Source organism: Cryptomeria japonica, chromosome 4, assembly GCF_030272615.1.
Source record: "Cryptomeria japonica chromosome 4, Sugi_1.0, whole genome shotgun sequence".
NCBI lineage: Eukaryota > Viridiplantae > Streptophyta > Pinopsida > Cupressales > Cupressaceae > Cryptomeria > Cryptomeria japonica.
Window position 1 is genome coordinate 779722711 of NC_081408.1, and position 23070 is coordinate 779745780.

Consider the following 23070-nt stretch of genomic DNA (forward strand, 5'->3'; position numbering starts at 1 on the left):
TATCATATGCCCCCTTTGCTTCATCTATAGTCGTGGCCATGGGGTTGTTTGGGAAGGGAATGTCGAATGTGTCGCCAATGGCCTCAGGAGTGAAGTTGGCGAGAGTCATATTCTCGAGGAGCACCGATTTGGACCCTGGCTGATAATGCCGGGAAGTCTCTACCACTAACTCATAGTTTTGTACTGCTGGAGGAAATCCCGCCGCTTGGGCGATGCCACTTTCCACCATCTGTCTAGGCTTGCCATATGCGTTAGGGGAGAAGACCCGATTCCTTAAGTCCTGGATGTCAATATGGCCTAGGTTGGTATCACCAATATTGTCGTAGACGCTCTGTACTTTTGACTCCCTCAATCCTCCTCTTTGATACTGATATTTCATCCTTTCAACTTTGCGTGGGATATCCAATTTGGATGGTCGCAATGTCTCGGCTGTAGCGGGCGTCTTTGATGATTCTACTGCCGATTTAGGCATTTATCTTGCACAGCCGGATGCGGATTACAAGGTGATACAAAAGAAGTAAGGCAGGTTAGATAGAAAATACTCCAGCATTCAAGGATTAATTCAAAATTTAGATTGGAAACAGAGCGACATTGCTAGCTGAGAGCTTGATTGATTTAAACCAAAGTATTCATGAAGCTTTTGATCGCGAATTTATACTTAACACTTTCTGGATTAATTCTCAATAGGGACAAAGCTCGAAAAATTCTCCTAAGTTTGAAAATGCAATTTTTGGTTAAATCTTAGGAGCAAATTCTAATTTTGACTGCTTTGCACAACGTTTTACAAGCGGAAAAAGATGTGAATTTCGAAAATTTAAGCATTTTAATCAGATTTTGCACAAACATCTATTTGATTTATAAGCATTTCAGATGATCAAGAGAGACAAAGCGTACTTACTTGATGAGAGTGGATGGCGAGAAATTGCCCGACTTGCTGTGCAAAGACGAATGGACAACTCTGCAAAGTTTGGAATTTCAACGGTTATCCTTTAATTCAAATTTTTGCGGTTTGGATTGGAAAAGAATTTGTCATTTTTAAGCGGTTTTTACCTTGGGCAATTGGTAATCTGAACTTGAATATTTGGAATGGTTTGTGTCAGCGTTTTATCTCGAATGTGAATTGCGCGAAATTGGCTCTGTCTCCCTTTAACCCTTACGCAATGTCTCGGCTGTATGGAGGGGTCTTCCCAATTTCGGAGCATATGGGATTTTACTAGACCTTGTCTTTGCTTCTTCGCGGCTATCCTCCAGCTCGTGATTTTGGCGGAATGGAGGGTTTTACAATCTAAACTGCGTTTTCCTTGATGAAATGCTTAAGCGCTATCACACAAACTTTGTATCTTAGCGATTTTCGGGGGGGAATGGAGAATTTTATCAACTTTGAATTCCTTATACTTGGCCTACGCGCTGCAGCTTTGGGCTTTATGGCGTATTTCAGACCTTGGAAAGGTTCTGCAAACTTCGAAGATTTCGACGCCCTTTGCGAACTTCTTCAAATTTCGGACTTTTAACGCCCTTCGCACTTTCGGAGCTTTCATGCCTTTCGGCAGATTGGAGTATTTTGGAGTTTTTAATGCCTTTGCGATTTCGGAGCTATGGGGGAGTTTCGCAAACTGAAAGGTAATTTCGGATCCTAAGGCACCCTTTGGACTTTAAAGAATTTCGGAGTTTTCGCGTTTTGGTGACCTAAGGGCATTTTCGGACCATGCATTGCCTTTGGAATTTCGCGATTTTAATGTTTTTGTTAACTTAGGCGTTTTCGGACCATCTACCTATGTTTGCAAATTTCGAAGAATTTTGGACCTTAAGCCCCTTTTTGCAAATTTCGAAGAATTTCGGACCTTAAGCCCCTTTTTGCAAATTTCGAAGAATTTCTGACCTTAAGCATATTGTGCAATTTTATCATATTTTCGAATTTCGGTCCTAGGGTCCAAAATTAGGTGACTTAAATGAATTTTGGACCATTTGGGGTCTTTTGCAAACTGAAGGTAATTTCGGACCTTAGGCGCATTTTTTTATCTTTCGAATTTTTTGCGAGTTTAACCCCAGGGTCCGAAATTCGGCCCCTTGGGCGATTTTGGCAAACTTTTAACCTCTTGAAGTTTTAAAATTTTAGCCTTTGGGTCTGAAATTTGGCCCATAAGGCAATTTTTGCAACTTTAAGTGAGATTTCGGACCTTGGACCAGTTTTCGCAATTCTAACAAATTTTGAAATTTCTCTCAATTTGGCCTGAAAGTCCAAAATTTTACTCCTAGAGCGATGTTGGCGATTTAAACTTTCTCCTTGAGAAGCGCGAGCTTGGGCACTTGGGCAAGTTTGTCAACCTTGGCATTTCGGCCAAGAAATTCGCTCCTCCTTCACCAGCAGGAAATCATCCTTCATTCAAATCCCATAAACTCCGCAAAGACAAACCTTATGCAATCTATCTCATAGTTGTGTGAAAAACGGCAACTTTGGGTCCTCGTGCAACCTTCAGATGCACTGCTCTTTGCTTGGTGGGCTTCGCCAATTTCTATCACCTTACGCCTATCCAAGGTGATTTCACAATTTTGAACAAACTCTTGGCATTCGTGCCCGAGGGCTAGACTAGCCTGATGGAATTATCGGCTCTCTCCTTTGACCTCATCACTTCATGGACTAGTCGCAAACTCGCCCAAAAGGATGCGAGATGCTCTATGCGAAACTCAACAGGGCGAGGACGAAAGGCTCAAAAACAGGAAGGGGGACCCTATGGGCGATAGGGAGCGTGTGCAATGCACAACAATATGGGAACCAGTCCAACAATGGAAAGCTTGAAAAATCATCTAAGTCTGGAAATTCATATCAATCCACAAATGTCATCCTGATCCGGAAATGGCTTGAAATTTGACTGTCTTAAAATTTAAAAGATCTTCGAAAAACTAGAATTTGCATTATAATTCCTAGAGATCTGAAACCACTCTCAAACATCTCGCCAATATATATGAAATATAACTTAAAGTATAAGAAAATCTTTATATTTCATATATTTTGATGAAGAGAATGAGACCGACTTGGTAGAAATCATCAAATTCCTCCACAAGCATGGAAATCCGCCCAGGCAAGGATGAAGGCGCCAAAATGGAGTAGTCAGGGAAGGATGAAGGTGCCAAAATGGAGTAGTCAGGGAAGGATGAAAAAAAGTGTGAATTCCTCCACCTATGCAAAAATCCGTCGTAGACTAGAGTAGGGCGCTAAAATGAACTATCCAAGGAGAGATGAAAAGATGACCAAGGTGAAAATACGCCTAGAAGGGCGCTGGGGAAGAGTAGTCATGGAGAAGCCAAAAATTCATAAATTCCTTCCTCAAGCCAAAATTCCGCCCTAGGGAATAGTAGGGCGTCAAATGGAGGGGATGAAGGAAAATGTTAAAAATCATGAATTCCTCCCTCAATGAAGAATAGCACCTAGTAGTGAAGGAGGGAGCAAAAATACACAAGGCATGAAAAATGGAGAAAGTTTGAAATTCCATGGTAGGGAAGAATCAACGCCCTGGTCAAGGAAAGGTATTGAAATGGCTAAGGCAAGGATGAAATGATGAATTCCACCATGAAGAGTGAATTCCACGCCTAAGTTGGAAAACTGAAAATTTGTCTAAGGCATGAATATCCAAGGGTCAAGGAGGAATGAAAAGATGAAATCCACTCGGGACAATTTTTGAAATTTCCATTTTTTAGACATCAAATTTCTTCAGAATTTCAAAAGTTTTGCAGATTTGGACTTGTGAGATAAGTTTTGGGTCCTAAATTTTAGGAAAATTCCTAAAAAGTAGGAAATGTGGCAAATTGGTCAAAAAGCTCCGTACGAACGTGATGAATTCAAAGAGCACAAAAATCCCTTCCTTGAGATAGAAATGTGCCCAAGGTGAAGAATTCTAGGAAAGTGGAAAAGTTGACTAAGTGTTGGAAATTCCTTCTTTCATGGATAGAATACCAGAAAAGGTGAAAAATTGACTAAGTGCTGGAAATTCCTTCCTTCGGGACAAAATTTCAAGGAAGGAAGAAATCACACTGAAGGATGAATTGAAGATAAAATTTCTAAGGCAAGGAAGGAATCAAGGATGAATTACTCCATACGGTGAGTTGTTCAGGTTCACGGAATAAACAGTAAATGTACATAGAACATATAACCAGCAACTACGATTGTACTCAGAACATTAATTAAAAGTAATGGTCACAACTATATGGCAGAAAGATGTTCTCTTTTATTGTATTCCAAATCTAGTACATCAACAACAACATTGCCATGGTTCCCTTACATTGTACTTATATAAGACACCCAGTGGTTGGCGAAGATGCCAACCGTCACAACTGCCGACTCACCCCTACGGGAACCAACGGCTGTCTTATTATACCAAGCATAACTTAGCAAAATATAAGTATTAGTCTAATTACTGCCTAGCAAAATTTTCGTACGTTTTAAGTTGCTAAGTTTCTGCGAGTCAAAATTTTTGGGCATGCTGAGTACTCTCTAAGTTTGAGTCTATGAACTATGGTATGACAAACCCAAAAATATGTTATGTCTAGCAACCAACTCAAAATTTCAATAGCCTAAGATGGTGTGACAACAAGAGTGGTACAATAGGCAATAATATGTGAGCATAAAAGATGTAGCCAACAAATATGTAATATATAAGCATGAATGACCAGCCACTTTTAGAACATTTTCCTTCAAAACAAAATTATATAATTTTTTGAAATCATCCAACATGAAGTCTTGTTGAAACTATCCTCAAAATTAAATATAGAAACCAACAAATTTTGAAATCTCCCACAACACACCAAACCAACTGAAACTATAAAATCTTCTGCAACCTTACAGATCACTAGTAATCTTTGGATGGAACTACTAATAATAGGAGGGTTTTCTTTACTCAAAACAATTTATTAGAAAGGTTTTCGTTGTTAGGAAGAAAGATGAACATAAATTTGATCTCAAGAGGAATCAGATTCGATTTCATAAATTGTTAACCCTCAACAATGCTCAACTCCTCCTTGAATAGGCACATGAGGGAATTATAATTTATTATTTTTTCCTTTCTCCTCTAAAGTTTTATTGTAAACATGACTAGAAACACCTTTTAAATAAATATTATTTTGGCCTTTGGCAACCTTTGAAAAATAGATGAAATCCAAACAGTGTGCAAGCTGAAATGATAAACAAATATCAATGGACAATTGTGGATGCCAAATTGTGATTTAAATTGATGATTGTGAATGAAATTGATGTTGTTTAGCAAAATATGGTTGTTGCAAACCCTTGTTAACCAGATGCGCAAATCCCTAACAAATATAATATTCTAGAATGCTAATTTATATTTTTAGACACCCTCTAGTGCAAATTAAACAAGTACACAAAAAACTTGAATTATTATTAACTCATTCAAATGCAAAACCTTTGTATGCATCCTCATAATTAGTTATAGATGATATTGCAACAATGGAAACCCTCAATAATTGACAAGGTACAAAAAGTAAAAAGGTATAACAACACCAATGATTGTTTACAACCATCAGCAATACCCAGGTGCTGAAATGATTGATGATCAGCTCAAATACCAACACAAAATGATGTAATTCTACTTATAAATGAGCTGATTCAACTCTTGGTGGCTATATGTTGGCCTAAACAATGAATTTCATCATCGATGTTGAGTATGGTAGCTTGAATTATGAAAAATCAGACTGTAATGAATGGAGACTTGAAAATAAATGTTTTATGGCTGGTGCTACAATTGTACAGTGGCTCCCAAATGGTGTGGTGGCTGTTGGAACAATGATAGATTCTTGGGAACTCCTCCACCAGCACTGAAAACTCTAGAAACCATCCAAAATGCAACAAACCTATGACTGATTTGATTTACAACAACTATCATCCACTCTAAACCCTAGGAACAACACTAAGGGAGGTTAAAAACATTCACAATGTGGAAAAAGCTATATAGAGTGCTAAAAATGATGCCAAACAAGGGCTGCAAACCTAAAAGAACCATTGGTTCAAGTGATGGAATATTCACAAATAGGAAACAACCATCCAAATCGTAGGCACCTTGATGATGATGGCATGGAAAACACCCAAAAAATTAGGAAATAAACACACTACACTTAGAAAACTGAAATTGGCTTCAAATCCTCAAGCAATATTCAACAAGTCAACACAAATGTGATTCCCAAATGGAATTAACTCCAAGGAATAAACGGGTGTTTGGCTTCAAATCAAAATTTGTAAACCAAGATGATGATGGTGGTGGCTTTAAAAACACCAAAAAAAAATTAGGAATTAAAACACACGACACTATAGCAAACTGAAATTGGCTTCAAATCCTAAAACAATCTTCAACAAGTCAACACAAATGTGATTCCCAAAATGGGATTAGCTCCAAGGATTAAAAGGGTCTTTTTCTTCAAATCAAAGTTTGGAAATCAAGATGTTTTGCCCTCAAGATCAGCCACACCAAGGTTTTTAATCCTTGAATGCTACAAACTCCAATTTAGATGGAAAAGTGAAACTGACAAATAGATGATTTCATGTGATCCTTGACCTCTATTTTATAGGTGCCCAGTTTGGGTCCTCTATTTTATTTATTTTAATTTATTGTTCTCTCCAAGTATTTATAAGTACTTTTAAATTACATCTGATAGTCTGTTTTGAATTACATTTTGAATGTGTCAAAAATACGTATGTTGAAACTGGCAAACTAGGAAGCTTTTTTCTTCTTGATCCTAAAACAAATCTGGTGGTTTTGTTTGGAATATCATAATCCTACTGTGCAGCAGAACTTCCAATTGATTGTAATTTTAGCAATGGTTCTAATAATTTGTTATTCTCTGCAAACCTAAAGCTATTATAGCCTTAAAATTTAGCAAATTTTAAGCCTTAATTGGAGAGCTACTTTTTATTTCATACTTGTTTTACAATGAATCTCACGATGCCTTGCCCATACCTTCCCTGTGAATATTTTCTCACATCATTGATATACTAATGATAAATATACTTATGAGAAGAAGTACTTTTGGATGTATGCAGGTAGATTCTTTAGCCAAAGCTTACATGGTGCCAATGTTCACCAATGATATTAAATGTAGTTTTCCTGGACTGAAATCCGATAGGTACTGGAAGGAGGAACATGACTTGAAATTGCTACGAGCTTTAATAAAGTATGGTTTGATTATTGTTTTACATTTACATGGCTTTCTGGGACACTGAATCATCACATAGATCTTATTTTATGTTTTTCCAAATATTGTGAAGGCATGGTTATGGAAGATGGCCAGCCATATTAGAGGATGTTGAATATGGATTGAAACATGTCATCCAAATGGAATTACAGCTTCCAGTGGTAACGAGTACTAAGATGTGTTTGCCAAGTAAATATGTTGGAGTGTGTCCAGCCATGGATATCAAGGATCCTTGTTCAAAAGAGGATGCCTATAGTCCCGTGGTAGAGGCTCAGGTGAATCCTCCTGTTGCAGGGTACCATTGTAATGTTAATCACAAAGAAAGAGAGGAAGCAGCATCTGGGTTAGGGGGAAAAGCCCAGATAAATTGTGATGGTACTAGTTTATCAGACAAGGCACCTGGCAAGTTAAAAGGTGTGCAGTTTCAAAACAGAATGACTAGATTCCTTAAAAGAAGAGTGATACTCTTGGAAGAAGCTCTCAATGTAGAATACCATAAGGTGTCCAATTTAAATGCTGTAAGTCTCCTTTTAGATTTTTTTTCTTTCTTTCTACTTTTCTTTGTTATTTAGGAAGAAAAAAAAGAAAATCTGTGTTTATCTCTTTATCTGATTGCCATAATGCTGTCTCATCCCCATTGACATGGTTTGGCATCTTAATTCTGGTTACTTTTGATATATGAACTTTCAAGGCCTTCTTTGCCAATAATTAGCTATTAAAACCTTTTTCCTGTATTAAAATGTTTTTATGTTTTTTCTCCAAATCTATTTTGGATAGAGGCTTATAATGTACATACAGATTCAAATATCATGTTTACATTGTTGATACTGACTAGGTGCCTGGAATAAGTAATGAACGTAATTTCATGTAAATCAAGCAGCACTTAAATAATCATGGTCATTAGCAATGAACTCAGTTTAAAATTTCCACAAATGAGAAAACACAAAGGTTGGCAAAATGGAAGAGTTTATTTCAATGAAGAACTAACAAAAATATCTAGAATAGGTGTTACATATGTTTTTTTTAAGTTTTTTTGATCTGTAGAAGGTGTAATGTACTGCCCTAGTTCCTTTTTAAGGCAAGAAACATGGAGCATATTGTGTATTTTTCTGCACTTTGGAAGCTCTGGCTTATAAGAAACCTCCCCAATCCTTTGTATAATCTTGTGAGCCCTATAAAACTTGGGCTTCAATTTTTCCACACCACTCTTCTTGAGTGAAGATTGTCTATAAGGCTGTAACTGGAGCTATACAATGTCTCCAAACTCAAAGGATATCTCAATCCTATGCCTATCTGCATACATCTTTTGCTGATTTTGCACTCGCTAAATGCTTTCTTTTAGATCCTTCATAAAGCTTTGATGTTATTTCATCCAATCTCTAGCATAAGGGGCTTTGCTATCTGCAATAATCAAGTCCATAAAAGAGGTAGTCTCATATATGTATAAAGCACTAAAAGGTGTCATGCCAATGCTCACGTGATGAATGTTGTTATAACAACGCTCACCTACATATAACCATATGATGCATGCATGCCAATGACCCGCTACATAATTCCTTAGGTACCCCTCAACCTACTTGTTTACTATTTTTGTCGGTCCATCTATTTGTGAATGGTAACTTGTGCTTGTAGTCAACTCTATACCTACCGATTTAAGGAGCTTCCACTCCAACTCACTGAGAAATTTGTTGTCTTGATCACTGACTATGTTCCTAGGCGACCTATGAATTTTGAAATTCTCTTTGAAGAACAATTCTGCCACTTGTAGTGCGTGTTATTTGGAGGAGATAGAAAATAAGTTTGCATACTTAGTCTATTTGTCCACCACAACATAAATGTAGTCTCTTCCATGCACTTGTTGTGATGTAATCACACATCACCCCATTGCAAATGGGGACCCCCTCTTTTTTTTGTTTTTTTAGGTTAGGGTTTTGGTCTCCAATCTCTAAGACTCAGAAATGAGTCAAGTTTTGTGAAATTTGGAAAGTCATCAGAGTCAAAAAATGAAGCAATGGTCGCAAGGATGTTTTGATGGTATGAATGGGCTTAGATAGACCAAAGGAGTAAAATCGCAATTTTCGAGAGTTGTAATGTCCCCTTCTCATTGATGCTCTTTCAGTGGTCCATTAGCCTATTCCTGAGACCCGTAGGCTAGGTGGACTGAAGAATGAGGGTCTAGCATTGATGAAACAAGGACCTACTATTTTTAGTAAGTTAGGGAATGACCATTCTGGTGTTACTGTCCTACTGAGTTCTCCATGTTTTGCCTCTGGATGCGATGATCATGCTTTTCTGAGCATTAATTCTTGACTTACTATTTTTAGTAAGTGATTGTGTGGCACAATTCTATTTTTGGCAGTAGATAGGGTTTTGATTCTGCAGTAGTTTTGTGGTCGTCCGGGCTCAGTTTCATCCTGGTTGTGATAATAATTAGTACGGGAGTCATTTGCGACATAATTAAATATTATTTCTTTATCCTAAGGTTAATATTTAATTAATCTGTTTATTGGCTACTGGTTTTTTAAATTTGGGATTAATGCCTATTTTATCCTAAGTTTTGGCGAAATTCAGATGTACTATGGGATGTAGAAATATTTTAGAAGATTATTATTTCACATTGCATCTCCATTATTTTCCTAAGTGTTTAACATGGGTCCTCCCCCTTTTTGGGTGTGAGTTTTGACTTAGGAGAAAGTGGCACTACATTTGGGTCCACATGTAGTGGAATGAAATTCAAATGCAAGGTGTGGAATTTGGAAGAATGGCATTTGAATTTGAAGAGTGAAGTTATAAATAAGAGGCTTGGGCTCCCATTTGCACTATCTTTGAAAATTGCATCGTTATGCTGCCGGTTTGGCTACTGAAAATCTGAGCGTCGAAGTTGGCTTCCTAGCTGAGTCTCAGTTTCGTACTTGCAATATAGTACCTAGTTGTGCCCTTGTGTTCCCATTGCAGATAGGTTAATGAGTTGCAGATTATGGAGTGATTGATGTTGGATTTGATTGTTTCTGGTTGTTGGTCACGGGACTGCTGAAAGTGAAATTTGCTCATATCTCTCAACCAGGCGACTCCATCCATCTGGGTACCGGCTCATTCTTCCTTCCATGCCATGGCAATACAATGTGTGAGTTTTTAGTTGTTTTGATTGAGCAATGATTTTATTAGACAAAATCGAACTTCCTAGGCTAGGCGTGGGTTTTTCTATTTGCATTGGGATGCGTGCAAAATAAAAATGGGTTTGTTTGGGATGTGGCTTTGATTGGTTGTCATTGCATTTGATGTACGGTGGGATTGGGATTGATTTGAGTTGATTCGGGCAAAAAATGAGCGAGTTATGAGTGTTTTGATGTTTCCATAGGCTGCTGAAACTATACTTTCAGCCTGCAGATCAGTGTAATAGAAAATTACAATCATGTTGTAGAAATCTGCAATTATTCATCTCATCTCATCTCTATATTGTAAGGATGTTTCAGTAGTACTGATCATCCCCTTCTTTCTGCTTTCTTTTGTAATTACCCATTGCATAAGTGGAAGAGGCTGGCTTGCCACCTTCAAAGTTTTGTAATTCAATTTTGTAATCAGTCCTCCCGCTGAATAAGTGGTCGAGTGATAAGTTCAATTCAATGGTCCTCCCGCTGAAATATGCGGTAGAGTGATAGCTTAATGTATTGTCCTCCCGCTAAAATACGCGGTAGAGTGATTGAACTTCAGTTTATTGTAATTTTCCTTTGGTCGGTTTACCGCCAAGAGCTTTGGTTTCTATCTTGCTGGATAAGCAGAAGGGGCTGGCTTGCTACCCATGCATTGTAATTTTCAGTTTGATTATGATTGCTAACGATCCCCGGAACACCGTATGCTCTCACCCTCCCAGTCTGGGCTCTTGGTGAACAAAAGGTGGAAGGGTTCCCTTTCAGTTGTTTGGTTTATTCCTCTAACCTTAACAGGTTATTTGTTGTGGATGAATTGTTATTGGTCTAAAACAAAAAAAAATTACTGGGATATTATAGTGGTATCAGAGCTAGTTTTCTTGCTAGCCTGTGAGAGTCAGTGGGTTCAGAAGTCTCCATGAGTGACAGAGACGTCAGATACTACAACAGAGAGTAGAAGAGATAGTAGTTTCAGGTTCCGATAGTGCCGAAAGAGGACACTTTCTCAGAATTATTGAGAAACAGAGGAAAGGATATTGATACTTCAGATTCAGTGGATTCAATGGCAGATAAGACTACAGAAACAAATGAGGCACCCGACAAGAAGGCAGAGAGGCAATTCAATGTCATGATGGACATGATGTATTTACTGCTAGCAAAGCTCAACCAGAACGTTGTTGGGGTCCCTAATCAGCTCAACAATGGACTGGAAGCCAACACTTCTAACACTCCTGTAGGCAATAAAAATGGGAGTAACAATGGGAGTAACAAGGGAGGTTCAGCCCCAAGGCCTTTACAACCTGTCTTTTTGCCAAAAGAAGTACAACAAGCTAAGACAGAGATACCCACAGCTGATGAGATAAGAAATAGCTACATGGAGTATGCTTCCCTTCCCGGTGAGATCCGAGATATCCTAACTCTGGATCAATTCATGAATCGGAAAATGAAAAGAGGAAGGAGGAATGACTACAAGTTTGCTGCCCCAAGAGATTTCCAGCCAGTTCTTGGAAGAGTGACCTTAGCACACTTTGATGGGAGTGCTAAGAGTACTCCCAGAGCATGGGTACAGAAGTTGGACAATTACTTGTCCTTGAGACCGATGCCGGAGGAGGACGCCATCAAGTTTGCTACCTTGCACTTGGATGGAGTGGCCCACGAATGGTGGTACCATGGGTTGGTCACCCTTGGTCACAACTTAGTCACCACCTACGTTGATTTCACCAACAAGCTAATTGAGAGATTTGACACCAGAGATCCAGAAGTGAAGTTTAGAGAATTTGCACAACTAAGGCAGCAAGGTTAATTGGACACTTACGTGACTGAATTCGAAAACTTGTTAGTCATGGTGAGTAGCATATCAGAGAAGCGATTGGTTGTCCTTTTCACTGAAGGACTTGAAGAACCATTGAGAGGATGGGTCAAAGCTTTTGATCCACCCACCCTGGCAAAAGCTATAAAAAAATCTAGAAGTATGGAGTTGGCTGCCCCAAAGTGTAAAATTCAGTCCAAGCCTTTCCCTTTTAGAAAGGATAAGAAGAAGTTCACGAATCAGAGCAAGAAGTTCTCTCTGCGTATGGATGATGGGCTCCGTCAAGAGCTCCGGAGAAAGAATCTATGTTACTCTTGCAGAGAACCTTGGGTTCCCGGGCATAGGTGCCATGGAAAGGGGAATTTGCATTAGATGGAATGCTATTCAGAAGATGGATCAGATTCTGAAATTTCAGAACAGCAGACTGAAGTTGAAGACAAGTATGAAGAGGTTCCTGAAGGTTGGGTCAGAAGATAGAGGAGTGGTTGCTCAACCACTCCTCTGAAGATGGAAAGGGGAATTTGCATTAGATGGAATGCTATTCAGAAGATGGATCAGATTCTGAAATTTCAGAACAGCAGACTGAAGTTGAGGACAACAAGTATGAAGAGGTTCCTGAAGGGCCTGAATTTGGGTCAGAAGATAGAGGAGTGGTTGCTCAACTCTTGAGCATTCACAAAAATGAGTCTTTCAGAGTTCGGGGTGTGATTGGATAGCATCGTGTCATAGCTCTCATTGACACAGGTGCAACACACAACCTCATTGATGAAAGGATTGTTGCAAAAAAGGGACTAGTGGCAGAGGAAGTTGAAGGCTTCAAAGTCATGGTAGCAGATGGCTCCACTATATCTTGTAACAGAATGATTTCCAACATGTCTCTGAAGTTGGGAAATCATGAAATCAGAGATGAATTCTTTGTGGTAAGCATTGGAGGGACTGATGATGTAGTCCTCGGGATTCAATGGCTGAGATCTCTTGGTGATATCACATTGAACCTACAAACCATGGAGCTGAAATTCATGTCGGAAGGGAAAAATGTAGTTTTGAGAGGAACGTCGCATGGGGGACTTAAAGTTGTATCCTTGAAAAGAATGGAAACACTGATCCGCCACAATCAGGTGGAGTGGGCAGCGGAGTGTTTGATAATGCCTTCCAATCCATTGGTGGGTAAGGGCAGCTATTCCTCAGATATTTCAGCTATGGTCAATGATAGGAGCAAGATCATGGTAATGCCTTCAGAACCACAACAAGAGCACCGAAATTATCCTAAAGACATCCAAGCCTTGATAACTAAGAGAAGCAAGGTGTTCGAAAACCCACCTCCTGGCAGACCTCCTGAAAGAGGTGCTGAGCACATTATTGAGTTTGAGGAAGGAGCTAAGCCAGTCATGACTACTCCTTACCGATACCCAAAAAAGCAGAAGGATGAGATTGATAAAGCAATTCGGGAATTGCTTGACATGGGTTACATCCGGCCTAGCAAAAGCCCCTTTGCTTCGGCTGTTGTTTTGGTGAGAAAGAAGGATGGGACCATGCGCATGTGTGTGGATTACAGAGCCCTGAATCAAAAAACCATCAAGAATCGGTATCCTATTCCGAGGATTGATGAGCTCATTGATGAGCTACATGGGGTAGTGTTCTTCTCTAAGATTGACCTCAGATCGAGGTACCATCAGATTAGAATGAGAGCTTCAAATGTGGAGAAGACTGCTTTTAGGTGCCACTTTGGGCATTTTGAGTTCCTAGTCATGCCCTTTGGTTTGACTAATGCTCCTGCTACATTCCAGTCATGCATGAACAGAATCTTCCAAGAACAGTTGAGGAAGTTTGTTTTGATATTTTTTGATGACATCCTAATATTCAGTAGATCTTGGAAAGAACATCTTCAGTAGTTGGATGAAGTGTTGGGCATACTAGAATCTGAATCCCTGTTTGCCAAGGAATCCAAATGTGAATTTGGGATGGAAGAGTTGCTCTACTTTGGTCACATTATCAGTGCAGGTGTTGTGAAGGTAGACCCTGAAAAGATTAGAGCTATCATTGATTGGCCTACACTCGAAAACATAACACATCTGAGGGGATTTTTGGGATTGTGTGGATTCTATCGGAGGTTTGTAAAGGGATATTCTCAGTTGGCTGCCCCCCTTACAGAGTGATTGAACTTCAGTTTATTGTAATTTTCCCTTGGTCGGTTTACCGCTAAGAGCTTTGGTTTCTATCCTGCTGGATAAGCAGAAGGGGCTGGCTTGCTGCCCATGCATTGTAATTTTCAGTTTGATTATGATTGCTAATGATCCCCGGAACACCATATGCTCTCACCCTCCTAGTCTGGGCTCTTGGTGAACAAAAGGTGGAAGGGTTCCCTTTCAGTTGTTTGGTTTATTCCTCTAACCTTAATGGGTTATTTGTTGTGGATGAATTGTTATTGGTCTAAAAACAAAAAAAAAATTACTGGGATATTACAAGGGTCAATCCTAACAACTTGCTTTTTTTAGGAATTTTTGCTTTTTGTTTTTTTCTAAACCTAGAAAGTTTTTTTTTGTCATTTTGGGGCTAATTTGGGATGAGGGCTTTCCGACGAGCTATCACTCGCGCTATTCGGAGCCCGATTGCTAATATATTTTAATGCCTGAAGTGTTATTAAAGTAACATTTAATTTAATTGTAAAATATTAAAGTGTTACTTTAATATTTATTTTATGGGGATGTGTGCAAATCAAAGGGGAACCCAAGGGAGACATAAGTGAATATTTTAATATGTTTTATATTGCACTTCTTTTATCACACATTGCTCAAGTGAGTTGGGTCGACCCTTGGAGAAAGAATAAAAGGAAGCTTTTGTGGCTTCATTCAACATGTTGAATATGAGAAAAAATTGATGTGTGAGTTGCAGATCCGTTCTTGGCATTAGAGGACGTCTATCTTCTCTTGTGACATTCTAGACGTCATTCCCTTGGGGTTTGGCCTTTGGAATCCATTGCTATTAGCTTCATTAATAGGCAGATTGGGTGCATCTCCAACTACAAGCAGATTTGGTGTTTTGCTCATACCTTCTTCACTTCTTGACCAATGCTTATGCCATTCTGAAGGGATGATTTTATGAAGATATTGGACTGATTGAAGACTAATTAATACTATAGCAGCACTGTAGCACAATACTATTCATGTTACTGTAGCACAACACTATTCACGCTACTGTAGCGTGGCACTATTCACGTCACTGTAGCACGGCACTATTCATGTTACTGTAGCAGCAAGATGGGAAGTCATTGTTGGAACATTATGTCAAAAATGCTGGAGTATTTAGTGAGTTGAAAAATCTGCTATGTATTTGACTTTATTAATTCTGGAAATAATATCATATCAGCAGTAGTTCAATCTTCATGTTGCATATTACTGTAATTTCCTTCTAGTTCATGTTATGTGAATTTAAACCTATGCAAAGACTTAAAAACAAACTAACATTTCATTTCCGAAGCCATAAGAGGTTTAAACATTAAACGGAGAAATAAGGAGTTGGACGCAAATTGTTTGACTAAATTCCTATCAGCAGTTGGTTTAGTTTTTGGGCATTCTACGGTGTGCATTATAGTGGTATCAAAGCTTGTTTTTCCTGCCATCTTGGGAGGGTTTCATGCGTCCAGCACATCAGTATTACTTGAGGAGAAACAGGTCAAACACAAACTTATAGAATTCACCAGAGATTGAAGAGGAGGGTGACCCTTTTTTAGCACTAGCCATGGGTGACAGAGATGGGGAAAGGGGAGAACCTAGCACTAGGGAGATGCTCAGTGATCTTGCTAGGGGTCAGAGGGAGCTCCAGGCTACATTGCAGCAGATGGCTATAGCCATTACACAACATTTGACAAGAGCATATTAAGGTAATAATGGCATCCGAGGTAATAATGGCAACCAAGGTAATAATACCAATCAGGGTAATAATGCTAACCAGGGAGGTGGACAGGGTAATGGAGGTAATGGAGATGCATCAGTTAACAAGGGAACTAGGACATATGCTAGAGAAGGTTCTTCTACTACAAGACCACTGATGCCACAGTTTCCTCCGAAACAGAATGACTAGAATAATGCCGGTCCTACACAGCAAGAGATTCAAGATATGATTATGGATGATTGGAGGGACTCTAGCCCTGAGTTACAGGCTGAGATGACATTCAGGGAATATATGGATTTTAGACTCAAGAATATGCCCATGAAAGGAAACCGAAAACAAAATTATGAGATGAGGAAGAAGTTGGGAAAGTTGTCTATTCCATACTATGATGGTACAGGGAAGGCTTCAGCACGGACATGGGTCCAGAAATTAGATACTTATTTCCAGCTTAATCCCATGCTTGAGGAGGATGCGATTAAGTATGTTGCATTGCACTTGGATGGGAGTGCACACGAGTGGTGGCACCATGGTATGGTCACATTGGGCCATAACCAGATAGACACATACGCAGATTTCACTGAGAGGTTGATGGACAAGTTTGATACGAAGGATCCAGAACTCCATTTCAAGGAGTTAGCCCAGTTGAGACAGTGGGGTCCTATCGACAGTTACATCTCAGATTTCCAGAGTCTATCAGTGTTGGTTACAGACATTTCGGAGAGGAGGTTGATTGTACTATTTGTGGATGGATTGTCAGAGCCTCTTCGTGGTTGGGTGAAGGGACATGATCCCCTCACATTGCAGGATGCCATTCGGAAGGCGAGAGATCTTGCACCTTTCTAGGAGTAAGTTCACTCCTAAGGATCCAGACTTCAAGAAGGATAAGGATAAGAAACCTCTACGTAAGGATTCTCAGCCTCAGAAAAAAGAATCAAAGAGGTTAGACAATGAGACACTGAACGAGTTGAGGTGGAAAAAACTATGTTTTCAGTGTAGGGAACTGTGGGATTTATCTCACAAGTGTCCTCTGAAGGAAAAGGCCAACCAGATGGAGTACTTCTGTGCTGAGGAGTCACAGTTAGAGGATGAGGAGCAGCAGTCAGAATTTGATGGTGAGAGCAGTGCCACTAAGGAGGGTTCAGGGAATGAGAAGTCCCTAGCTAGATTGACAGGTGCTCAGAAGGCAATTACTTTTAAGGTGCGTGGCACCATACAAGGATAGAAGGTGGTTGCTTTGTTGGACACTGGGGCCACACATAATTTCATAGATTCACAGTTAGTGGCTAGGAGAGGGTGGCAAACTGAAGAACATTAAGGATTCCGAGTCATGGTAGCTAGTGGTCACAAGTTACTATGCACACAGAAGATTACAAATCTTCGCATCAGATTGGGAGATGGTTATGAGCTCCAGGATGAGTTCTATGTTGTGGACATGGGTGATTATGATGTTATCTTAGGGATGACTTGGATGACATCGTTTAGAGAGTTTACTCTCAACATGGAGAGAGTAGAGATGTGGTTCCAGCATGAGGGCAGGACCGTGGTACTCAGAGGATTATCAGATGGCAGTTGTAGGGTAGTTTCTTTGAGGAGAATGGAGAGGTTGTTCAGACATGACGATGTTGAGTGGGCAGCGGAGTGCTTGATTATGCCAGCATCACCAGAGCCATAGGTTAAGAGTCATTCGCCTGATATGCAGGACATCCTTGATAGACATGCCAAGGTATTTGGCAGTATTCCACATGGCGTTCCTCCAGATAGGGGGATAGAGCACGTCATTGAGTTAGAAGAGGGGGCTAAGCCCATTATGATCACGCTCTATCGTCATCCAAAGAAACACAAGGATGAGATAGAGAAAGCCATCAAGGAGTTGTTGGAGATGGGGCACATTAGGCCAAGCAAAAGTCCTTTTGCTTCAGCAGTTGTTTTGGTTAAGAAGAAGGATGGAACAATGCACATGTGCATTGACTACAGGGCCTGGAACAAGAAAACCATTCAGAACAGGTACCCCATTCCGAGGATAGATGAGCTGATAGATGAGCTACATGGGGCATGCTTCTTCACAAAGATAGATTTGAGATCAGGGTATCATCAGATCAGTATGAGGGTAGAGGACATTGAGAAGACAGCTTTTCGGTGTCACTATGGTCATTTCGAGTTTCTGGTTATGCCATTTGGGCTAACCAATGCTCCTGCTACTTTTCAGAGTTGCATGAACCAAGTGTTCAGGGGGCAATTGAGGAGATTCGTTTTGATTTTCTTTGATGATATTTTGGTCTTTAGCAAGACATGGGAGGAGCATTTGCAGCATCTTAAGGAGGTGCTATCTATTTTGGGGAGAGAGTCATTGTATGCCAAGGAGTCTAAGTGTGAGTTCGGGATGACAGAGCTTTTGTACCTTGGTCATATTATTAGTGCAAAGGGAGTTCGGGTGGATCCTGAAAAGATTAGAGCTATTGTTGATTGGCCCACGCCTATGAACCTTACTCAGCTTAAGGGGTTCTTTGGCTTATGTGGTTTTTATAGGAGGTTTGTTAAGGGGTTTTCTCAGACAGCTGCTCCCTTGACAGATCTTACTAAGAAGGGGGCCTTCATGTGGATAGGGGCAGCACAGAGGTGTTTTGAGCATTTCAAGCAGGTGATGTCTTCATGTCCAGTTCTAGCTCTACCAGACTTCACGAAGACTTTTGAGCTTCATTGTGATGCATCGGGTGATGGGGTTGGAGTAGTATTGATGCAGGAGAAGCATCCCATCACTTTTGAGAGTAGGAAGCTCTGAGGTGTGGAGAGGAGCTATTCTATTTATGATCGTGAGATGTTGGCCATCATGCATGCCTTGGGAAAATTCCGATCCTACTTGGTTGGAGGGAAGTTTTTGATCAAGACGGACCACAACAGCATAAAGTATTTCATGAGCCAGCGAGACTTGAATGACAGGCAGCAGAAGTGGGTCACTAAATTGCAGGCTTATGACTTTGACATTGAGTTTGTGAAAGGGAAGAAGAATGTTGTAGCTGATGCCTTATCCAGGAGACCTCACATTTGTGCTCTTGCAGAGATTATAGGAGATTGGAGGGATAAGATTATAGCAGAATATGTCGGAGATACTTGGGCTTCTGGTTTGATTTCAGGTACTATACAGGATGATTGCTATGAGGTGATAGATGGATTGATCAGACTTTAGGACAGGGTTTATTTGATTCCGTCATCATAGTTGAGAGAGGCGATACTGAGGGCATTTCACGATGCGCCTACAGCTGGGCATCCGGGGGTCTTGAAGACCTACAGGCAGATCCGAGAGCAGTTCTCATGGAGAGGGCTCAAGGATGATGTTCAGAGGTATGTCAGGGAGTGTGCAGTTTGTCAGCGGAATAAGGGAGAGCACACGTTTCCTGCAGGTTTACTACAGCCCTTGCCCATTCCGGACAGGAAATGGGAAAGCATTTCTATGGACTTCATCACTGGTTTACCACGAGTGCAGGGAAGAGATTGCATTTATATGGTGGTAGATAGATTGACGAAGTTTGTTCACTTCTTTTCTATTCCTTCTACTTACATAGCAGCTCAAGTGGCAGATTTGTTCTTCAGAGAGATTTTTAGGTTGCATGGGCTATCGAGATTTATTGTTAGTGACAGGGATAGCAAGTTCATGAGCGCCTTTTGGCAGGAGTTGTTCAGGTTGTGTGGTACAGATCTTACACCTGCTACGAGCTACCATCCTTAGACAGATGGGCAGACGGAGATAGTAAATAAATGGGTGGAAGGTTATTTACGGAACTATGTGACTACGTAGCAGAGAGCTTGGGTAAGGTGGTTACACATGGAGGAGTATTGTTACAATACCACATATCACATGACCTTCAGGATGACTCCATTTATGGCATTGTATGGGTATGAAGCACCAAGCTTCATGGATTTGGCTTTGGGGGACAGCAGAGTGCCCAAAGCCAAGGATCTGTTGCAGGATAGTCAGGATATCCTGAGAGCACTCAAGGAGAATATACAACAGGCTCAAAATCAGCAGAAGTTGTATGCTGACTAACATAGGGTAGAGCGCAGTTTCGAGGTGGGGGAGATGGTGTATTTGAGGCTACAGCCATATAGGCAGTCATCGCTCAAGAGGAGCGGAGCAGAGAAGTTGGAGCCTAAATTTTATGGTCCCTATAGGGTGATTCGCAGAGTGGGCGAAGTCGCCTATGAGCTTGAGCTTCCAGAGGGCAGTCGGGTACACAATGTATTTCATGTGTCTAGGCTTAAGAAAGCCATTGGTCAGAGTGTAGTACCTTCTGCAGATTTAACCCCTTTGGATGAGGAGGGGAAGCTTGTGTTAGTACCTGAGGCTATTCTGGACACTAGAGAGAGGAAACTCAGAAACAGGATAGTGAAAGAGTATTTGGTCAGATGGAGAGACCTGCCGGAGGAGGATGCTACATGGGAGAATGAGCGGGTGATACAGTAGGCTGGATTGAGATTGCTTGAGGACAAGCAATTTCAAGGTGGGCGGACTGTAATGTCCCCACTTTAGCAGTTGACCAAGTGTATGTGCGTTAGCCTAGCTCTACATGATCCTGAGTGCTAACGAAGGGTTTAAGGGGATCCTAGTGTTTTGGCCTAGTCATTTCCAGTTTGGGCTAAAACGGAGTTGATTTACTTAATTTCAAGCATACTTACTATTTTTAGTAAGTCATCAGGACACAATGGAGTCTACCTTTGGTGATTGGATTTGATACTCCTCGACGAGGGCTTTCCGACGAGCTATCACTCGCGCTATTCGGAGCCCGATTGCTAATATATTTTAATGCCTGAAGTGTTATTAAAGTAACATTTAATTTAATTGTAAAATATTAAAGTGTTGCTTTAATATTTATTTTATGGGGATGTGTGCAAATCAAAGGGGCACCCAAGGGAGACATAAGTGAATATTTTAATATGTTTTATATTGCACTTCTTTTATCCCACATTGCTCAAGTGAGTTGGGTCGACCCTTGTAAAAAGAATAAAAGGAAGCTTTTGTGGCTTCATTCAACATGTTGAATATGAGAAGAAATTGATGTGTGAGTTGGAGATCCGTTCTTGGCATTAGAGGATGTCTATCCTCTCTTGTGACATTGTAGACGTCATTCCCTTGGGGTTTGGCCTTTGGAATCCATTGCTATCAGCTTCATCAATAGGCAGATTGGGTGCATCTCCAGCTATAGGCAGATTTGGTGTTTTGCTCATACCTTCTTCACTTCTTGACCAATGCTTATGCCATTCTGAAGGGATGATTTTATGAAGATATTGGACTGATTGAAGACTAATTAATACTATAGCAGCACTGTAGCGCAACACTATTCACGTTACTGCAACACTATTCATGCTACTGTAGCGCGGCACTATTCACGTCACTGTATCACGACACTATTCATGTTACTGTAGCAGCAAGATGGGAATTCATTGTTGGAACATTATGTCAAAAGTGCTGGAGTATTTAGTGAGTTGAAAAATCTGCTATGTATTTGACTTTATTAATTCTGGAAATAATATCATATCAGCAGTAGTTCAATCTTCATGTTGCATATTATTGTAATTTCCTTCTAGTTCATGTTATGTGATTTTAAACCTATGCAAAGACTTAAAAACAAACAAACATTTCATTTCTGAAGCCATAAGAGGTTTAAACATTAGACGGAGAAATAAGGAGTTGGATGCAAACTTTTTGACTAAATTCCTATCAGCAGTTGGTTTAGTTTTTGGGCATTCTAGGATGTCCATTACATGCTCCTTCTAGAGATTTTCCTATTTTAATTAATCTTCTCTATTTGCAGCTGAAAGACTTCAAATCAGATTAGACTAAGCTCCTTTAGAAACACTTTGGATGGAAGAAATAAAAAGATTCAAACTCAAACATGTAGCTCAAAGACTCAAAACTTGAGTAATCCTTCTTTATTATTCTTCAAAACTTTCAATTCACATACATAAACTCAAAGACTTTTGCTGTAAATTTGGCAGAGTTTTTGCTTGCTTTCCAAAAGATAAAAATTACAATGGACCCTCTCTTCTATTTATAGGAGAGGAGCCTTGAGAAAAAGGTGGGAGGATCCTAACTAACTTGAGAAATTCCCTCAACCACCAAGACCTATTCAACAACTAATTATGACTTATTCAAGATTACAAGTCCTATTCCAAATTGACTTGTAACCTGCCTACTTGTAATTACAAAAATGCAAGTGATGACAACTTGCAATTACAAAAATGTTTTTACAAGTAAACTTGTCGAAAGGGAAACTACAATTCTGAAATTACAATTTTGAATTTACAACCAGGTGTTAGAAACACTTAAGTTGCACCTCTTGAAGACATGAACAATTCGAACTTCTGAATAACTTTCTGCAATTCATCAGGATCTGGTTCATGAGTGTTCATAGCCACCACCATAGTCTTTACGACGGCATCATGGCATTGGCATAGCGTGGAGTTGCCCTTTTCGAACGTGGACCGGATTTCCTGCAACTCAGTTTGATACTTAATCAATATTTGAATGGAAGCGGCTGAAAATTGTTCACTTCTCCATTCATCATGAATCTTGAGTTGCAGATCTGCAAGAACTTCTTCCTCGGGCAGCAACTCATCATTCTGATTTAGAATGTCGCAGGATGCCTTTTTACAGTGGGAGGTAATATCTTGAAAAATTGCTTCACGCAACTTTAAGGTCTCATCAATTTCTTCACTGAGTGATTTGAGAACAAGGAATTTGTTCTCCAGAAGTTCCTCATATTCAATGTACATGACTCTAGAAGGAATTACGTCATGCACCTGAAGAACGCTCAACTATTGTTGAGGCATCTTTCGCCAGGAAACTAAATTTCTCTCAACCTTCGCCAAATTTAGTTTGTAATCACCCAAGATTTGATTCAACTTATCTTCAATGATTTCCAATTTAACCATTGTTTCAAATACCTGTCTTATGACTTGTGAACATAAGTCATGCAATTGATCAACCTAGGTGTCTAAGGCTTGAACCTTTTGAGCGGCTCTTTTGACACC

General features: G+C 40.0%; 1 protein-coding gene across 6 annotated transcripts in view; it reads left to right on the top strand.

Annotated features, from left to right (window-relative positions):
- The window catches only part of LOC131031980 (CHD3-type chromatin-remodeling factor PICKLE), a 276430-nt gene that overhangs the window by 233114 nt on the left and 20246 nt on the right, over positions 1-23070 (top strand). For 4 of the 6 annotated variants that reach the window (XM_059220166.1, XM_059220168.1, XM_059220165.1 and 1 more), the window contains 2 exons: positions 7046-7176; positions 7271-7715. The exons of 1 other annotated variant lie outside the window; for it this stretch is intronic. In XM_059220166.1, coding sequence (XP_059076149.1) covers positions 7046-7176; positions 7271-7715 — 576 coding nt within the window. The remainder of the gene's footprint in view (positions 1-7045; positions 7177-7270; positions 7716-23070) is intronic. One more of the 6 variants, XM_059220167.1, reaches the window with a different exon arrangement.